Source organism: Gossypium raimondii, chromosome 6 (assembly GCF_025698545.1).
Source record: "Gossypium raimondii isolate GPD5lz chromosome 6, ASM2569854v1, whole genome shotgun sequence".
Taxonomy (NCBI): Eukaryota; Viridiplantae; Streptophyta; class Magnoliopsida; order Malvales; family Malvaceae; genus Gossypium; species Gossypium raimondii.
The window spans coordinates 20107832-20114984 of NC_068570.1; the positions used below are offsets into that span (position 1 = coordinate 20107832).

The 7153-nt window shown below is 34.6% G+C and overlaps 1 protein-coding gene across 1 annotated transcript; it reads right to left on the minus strand.

Annotated features, from left to right (window-relative positions):
- LOC105771814 (uncharacterized) lies at window positions 1–4770 on the minus strand. Its single transcript, XM_012593206.1, has 4 exons — window positions 4533–4770; window positions 3224–4455; window positions 381–455; window positions 1–309 (listed from the first exon to the last, which is right to left on the minus strand). Exons 1-4 carry the CDS (start codon window positions 4768–4770, stop codon window positions 1–3), a joined length of 1854 nt encoding a protein of 617 aa, XP_012448660.1.
- Between the last annotated feature and the right edge of the window lie 2383 nt (window positions 4771–7153).

Here is a 7153-nt window from a genome sequence, read left to right on the forward strand (position 1 = left end):
TCAACTTCCTGTAATCAATGCAAACCCTCCATCCATTCTGGACTCGGGTAGGGACCAGCTCTCCTGAGAGTTTTTCACCACTGTCACGCCAGCTTTCTTGGGCACGACATGAACCTCACTAACCCAATCACTGTCATAAATCGGGTATATCATTCCAGCATCTAACAGTTTCTGGATCTCCTTCTTTACTACCTCCATCATGGGTGGATTAAGGCGTCTTTGAGCATTTCTCTTTGGTTTCGTGTTATCTTCGATGGAGATTATGTGCATACAAGTGGATGGACTTAGCCCTTTTATGTCGGCTATCGTCTAACCAATAGCTTCCTTATAATCCCTCAAAACTCAAACTAGACTTTCCTCCTCGTCTTTGACACTATCACCGGTAAAGTGTCTTTCTCTCCCAAAAAGACGTACTTAAGGTGGTCCGGCAATGCTTTAAGCTCCAAGATTGGTGGCTGCAAAATCGAAGGCAACATTTTAGTTTGGGAAGGTAAAAGTTCAAATTGGTTACCTCGATTCGTCAATGATGGTTGCGTCTCCAAGTGTTTGACAATTTCTCGCAACGGATCTTCTATAATTGATAATTCCTCGAGATAATTTAAAACATCCATGTTAATGCTTCTGTAAAGGACTGTAATGACCCAAAATTCACGGGCATCGAAAAAGTATAATATCGGGCCTCCATCTTAATAAATTGAGTTCGAAAATAATTATTAGAAATATTTACGAGACTAGTTGTGTGTTTAATTAGATTTTTATTTAGTGAATATAACTTAATTTAAAATAATTAGGAAAAGGATCAAATTGAATAAAGAATGAAAGCCTAATTATAGATTAAAAGAAAGTAAAAAGGGCTAAAATGGCAATTAAGCCATTTATATGAAATGAGACGGCATATAAGCATTAAAATCTAAGATTTTATTTGAGTTATATATAAATATTATATATATATTATTATAATTATTAACCATTATTATGGTTTTATATTATTATTATTATTATTATTATTATTATTATTAAATAAAGTAAATAGTAGACAAATGGATGGTGATAAAATAATACATGTGTAATTAAAATATGTATATATTTGTAGTTTGTAGATTTAATTTGCTTATTAATTAAGGATAAGATATTTATTATTTATTATTAGTTATCAGTTATTATTAAATTAAAATATATTTAATAATTAAATAATTAGTATAAGATTTTGGATAATAATAAATTATGATTTTGCCAAGTGTGTGGTAAAAATAAAATACAAGTATATTACATTTATTTATTTACTTGAAAACTAAGTAAAAGATAATTATTAATTAAATAATTATATTATGAGATTTTTATTTGATAAACAAATTAAATAATGACAATTGTATGGTATTGATGGTGTACAAATGTGAATATATGATTAAATATTTAATAGATATTTAGAATAAAATATATTATATTATTATAACATAAAGTAAATAAAATAAAATGAAATAAAAGAAAGCAAATGAAATAAAAAGAAGAAAGAAACAGAATAGGCAAGAGACGAAACAGAGAAGAAACAAGGGAGAAAGAAAGAAAGAAAAAGAAAAAGTGAAAGAAAGGAAAAAGTAGGGTTTAAGGTTTTAAAGCTTTAGAGCTAGCAAAGAACCAGAAGCATCGGCACGGAAGAGTAAAGAGAAAATTATCGAGGAGTAAACTCGAGAAAAATCACGGTTTGTATTACTATAATTCAAGTTATTTATTATTAAATGTTAAATTTTAATTTATGTGTTTGGTAAAGGAAATGTGAGGTAAGTATTATTATTATTATTATTATTATTATTATTATTATTATTATTTTTATTTTTATTATGAGTGGGAATTAAATTGAATAGTTGATATGAATTAATATTTAAATTGTTTGTTGATTGAAAGCGGGAAGTGAATTTAAATCGAATAGTGACTGATATTAAATTGAATGGAAATGTATTGAGTTGTGAAAATGTGTGAATTGTGGATTAATTATTGATTGAAAGGTGGAAAAAGAAAGGATTGAATTGAAAATGTGAGAAATTGTGATTGAATTGGGATTATATGTGACTTAAATACCCTATTAACTAGTCGGCCTAAGTCAGATATAGTTAGCATGCCATACGATTGGAAGAGTTCAGGGATACTTCGACCTCAAATCGATGAGACACTGGGTGTCACTATATTTCTTCGGATAGATTCGATGAGGTACTGGGTACCAACTTTCTTCGGCTTTGCCGATGAGACACTGGGCGTCAACTATTGCTTCGAACTATCCAATGAGGCACTGGGTGCCATTCTGGTGTGTTTGGTTGGATCCGTGTATCCGCCAAAGTCCGAGTTTTGTTAATAGGGTAAATGATGAAATGATAAACCAAACAAGTTGATCAAACGAGCTATTGAAATGAAATGAAAAAAGTTGAATTGTGAATTGAAATGTGATATGAGATTGAGAAATGAACCTAAGGTTCATGATATGTCCAAATTCAAATTGTGGATGTATGATATCAATTGATGAATTGCTATTGTTGAAATATGGAATTTAAATTTAAATTTGTAAATACGATTTATGCATTATATGTTTATTATTCTTATAATTTGAATTATGGTAATACCACTGAGTATGAAATACTCAGCGTACGGTTGTTTCCGTGCGCAAGTTGATAGAAATCAAAGGTTCCGGTTCAGCATCCAGATCAATCCCGGCTTCAGCAAAACTTTGGGGGTGTATTTTTCCTTTGGTAAATGTGGCGTGTACTTCGGTATTATTAAGGTGTCTTGTAAGTTTCGGTTGTGAAGAATTGGCCTATAATGTCTGAATGATAAATGAAATGTTAAGTTATAAAATGGTAAGTTGGTACTAAACTGAAATAGAATGAATAAAGTTTATTTATTTAAGCAGTATATGTAAATATTTATTTATTAAATTAATATGTTAATGTTTAAGATATGTTTAGGTTATCTGAATATGAAATTGTATGGATTGTGAATTGGCTGCGGTTGAAATTTGCAGGGGGTTTTATGTAAAAATAAGCATAAATGCTGTCAATTTTTTTAAAAAAATAAAATAAAATAAATGAAGCCAATTGGAAATCAAACATATGAATTTACGATTATATTTTAATTTGTTTGTTATTTATTTAAGAATTATTTGCAAATTGTTTGATATGTCTGGTAATGCTTCGTAACCCTGTTCCGGCGACGGTTTGGGGTTAGGGGGTGTTACAAGGACAGTTTCCAACTCATCAAAGTCATGATATTCAGAATAAGTTTGAGTTAAACAATCTATAATATCGATACTAGAAATATTTGACAGTGAGTTAGGATGACTCATAGCTTCGTAGACGTTGAATTTCATGATTTCACCATCAAACTCTATTGTCAGTGTTCCGCTCTGAACATCAATTTTTGTGCTTGCGGTACTTAGGAACGACCTTCCAAGCAAAATGTCAGACGAATTAGTTGAGTTATTGTCCTCCATATTAATAATGTAGAAATCTGCAGGGAAAACTAATTCGTTAAATTTAACAAGGACGTCTTCAAGTAACCCTTCGGGATAGACGACTGACCTGTCCGCCAACTGGATTATTACTCCTGTCTCTTTTAAAGGACCCCCGTTAATCAACTTATAAATAGAATAAGGCATAACATTAATGGAAGCCCCTAAATCACACATGGCTTTCTTAATGCCTACATTACCTATCTCACAGGAAATAGCAAACATACATTGGTCATTGTATTTGGGCGGAACTTTCTTTTGCAGTACTGCGGAGACAATTTCTCCTACATTTATTCTTTCGTTACCTTTTAACCTCCTCTTGCTAGTACACAATTCCTTGAGGAATTTTGCATAACGAGGGATTTGTTTGATAGCGTTGAGCAAAGGGATATTTAGCTCCACCTTCCTGAATGTTTCGAGGATTTCTTTTTCCTCATTCTTTTTCTTATCCTTTGCGAGCCTCCCTGGAAAAGGAGGTGGCATCACGACTGGTTTCTGAATTTCTGATTCCAGTCTGACTTTTAGATAAGAGATTTGCTTTTCTCGTTCCTTTTCTTGCCCATGACTTTTGTCTGGAACTGTTTCCAGAACCTTTGCGTTACGAAGAGTTATTGCACTTACATTCTGCCTAGGATTCAGCTCTGTCTGGGAAGGTAATTTACCTTGAGATTCCAAATGATTAACTGCCATCGAGAGTTTACTAACTTGGTTAGTTAATTCTTGTATTGATGCGTCTATCCTCTGTTGATATTTTACAGCATCGACGACAAGTCTTTCCACAACAGCTTCTAGAGATGTGTTCGGCTTGGGTTGTTGTTGTGGTGGTTGCAAAAGTCTCAGTTGGTATGATGGATTATATCGGAGATTAGCTTCGCAATTCAAGTTGGGATGATCCTTCCACCCGGGATTATAGGTGTTGGAGAAAGGATCATAGCGTCTTTGCGGAGGTCCCGAAAAACCTTCGATAGCATCAACATATGCCGTTAATTATCATTAAGGATTGGGCACAAATCCGTCGGATGTTCAGATGTAGTACAAATTCCACACAGTTGGGTCAGATTCTTCTTTTCTATAAGCATAGATTGAACAATATTAGTAAGCTTATCCAATTTATCTTCTAAGGATGAAATGTTTACCACATTAACCTGTCTTGTGGATTCTGAATTTGGCCGATACTGTTGAGAATTTACTGCCATAGAGGATATCAGTTCTCTTGCCCTTTGAGGAGCCATATTGACAAGCGCCCCTCCACTAGCAGCGTCAATCATCCTCATTTCCATATGGAGTAAACCCTCGTAGAAATACTGAAGAAGTGATTGCTCGGTCAAACCGTGTTGAGGACAACTTGCACACAGTTTTTTTGTACCGCTCCCAATAGTCGTAGAACGATTCACTCTCCATTTGGTGAATTCCTACTATGGCTCTCCTAAGTTTAGCTGCTCGCGATGCTGGGAAAAATCTGTCAAGAAATACACGATAAAAGTCATCCCACGTTGTAATAGAACCGAGGGGTAAGTAAAATAATCATTCTCTTGCTGTATCAACTAAAGAAAAAAGAAAGGCCCGAAGTTTAATTTCATCTTCGGTTCCTCCCTGAGGTTTCATGTTTGAGCAGACCATGTGGAATTCCCTCAAGTGAGTGTGTGAATTTTCGTTCTTCAAGCCTCGAAAAGTGGGCAAAAGGTGAATCAGGCTTGAGTTCAACTCGAACGGGGTTTCTCCTGTTGGATAGTTGATGCATAACGGTGTTTACTTGTTGGGAGCAGCGACTGTTGACGAATGGTTCAATTTGCCATCCTTTCTAGTTCACCGATGTTGTCTTTTGCTTCTTTCATTTCAGGAAGTGGTTCGGTCTCAGGTTCAACCACTTCGACTTGTTTCCCACGTCGAATTACCTCTGCACGAATTGCTTGGCTCAACTTTTTGACGTCGGATTCTAGGATCCCTTATCCTAGCTCAACTTCTGCTTTATTTGCACGTTTAAGAGCTTCTGTCTCTTTTCGTCATGCTCATGCCGATTTCTCGATCTCTGGGTCGTATTCGAGATCTCTGGATGAAGATCTGGTCATGAAGATGATTTAAACAATTGTAAGTGTTGCCAGTCCTCGGCAACGACGCCAAAACTGATGGGTGTCGATTCCACCAATATAATCCTACGCCTAATTTGCAAATTTAAGCAGTATAGGGAGTAGGGTCGATCCCTCAGATACTGGGTTTACTGTAAATTGTTACTCTCTTGACCAGATTTATGTCGGGGCAGCTGTCATGCTCAAGAAGTTCAGGGGGATAAAATTTGAAACCTAAAATAAATAAATAAAATGCGTAAAAAGTAAAAGATGAAGACAAAATAATAAAAATAATTAAAAAATTTTGAAGGGAAATTAATTAAACTTAGCCCAGCTTCAGGCACGGGTTTTTCCTCGTCTTTGAACTGATCCTCGAAATTAGATGAACTCCTCTTTTCCAGTAAGCTATTTATAGCTACCAAGGACGCCTCAGACACCAACTCTTCCTTGTGTAAATTAGTTATGGAACGTCCAATAACTAACCCTTACCGATCGAACAACCAACGAAACGTTCGTGACTTAGAACTCCGGCAGTTTTGCGTTCTAGAAGAGCCTAGCTCGAACCAATGCCCCCAACCGTGTGGGACATTTAAATCCGGTTACTACTACCCTTGACGGAACCAAACAACAATCCCCATTTGGCACGCCAATGTGTTCACAGAAAACCGATTAGACAATAGATCCTTTCAGAATTCCAACTGTACGTCTAACCACACTAACTCAAACGACGTCTTTTTTGACTTAGTGTTGATTTGACTTTGTGAGTTGACAAAATCATACTCTTAATCCGGAGAAATAATAAGTACTGGAATTTAGGAGTTAAATTACTCGGGTTCGTAACTCACGGTCTTAACGAGGCTAACTCTGACCTAAAGCTAAAATGAATTTAGTTGACTAAGGTTTGGGGCATGTTGGTATTGGGCATAATTGGAGAATGTTGAATAAATGAAAAAGAAATGAAAGTAGGTGGGTGTGGGTGACGCAAGGTTTGATGCAGTATTTTCAAAGCTGAAAATAAATGGAAAAATATGAGGAACTTATGACAGAAAATAAATTTGCAAGGAAAGAAAGATTGTATTCAAGAAATGAAAAAGGCTTGATTGAAAACTTGATGAAAAACACTTGATGAAAGACTTGATTAATGAATTGATAAATGAATGAACATAGTAGCCCCTATTTATACTAGTGGCTTTGCCAAATTAAGAGCCACTAACCATAGAAAATCAAGGAAATAAAATATTCCATGATATAAAAATTCCTACATAATCTCCCAGTAAGTCAACATAGAATTTCAGCTAATTACATCTTGGAAAAATTTTTCTTTGGCCCACCTTCTTTGCTCCTTTCTTCAATCTAGCCCAATTGCTTCTCCTTTTTCTCTTTTGACCCCAAATTGTACACCTGTATAAAATCAAGTTAAACATGGAAAAATCAGTAGTGCATTCTCGTAAATTAACTAATTAAATTACATAAAATATGTATTTTTAGCATTCTACAATGGTCGGAGATGAAGAATATAATGTTTTACAATAACTTAAAAGATTTAAATTTAAAATAGTTTTTTCTTGCACAATATCTAGAATTATTCATA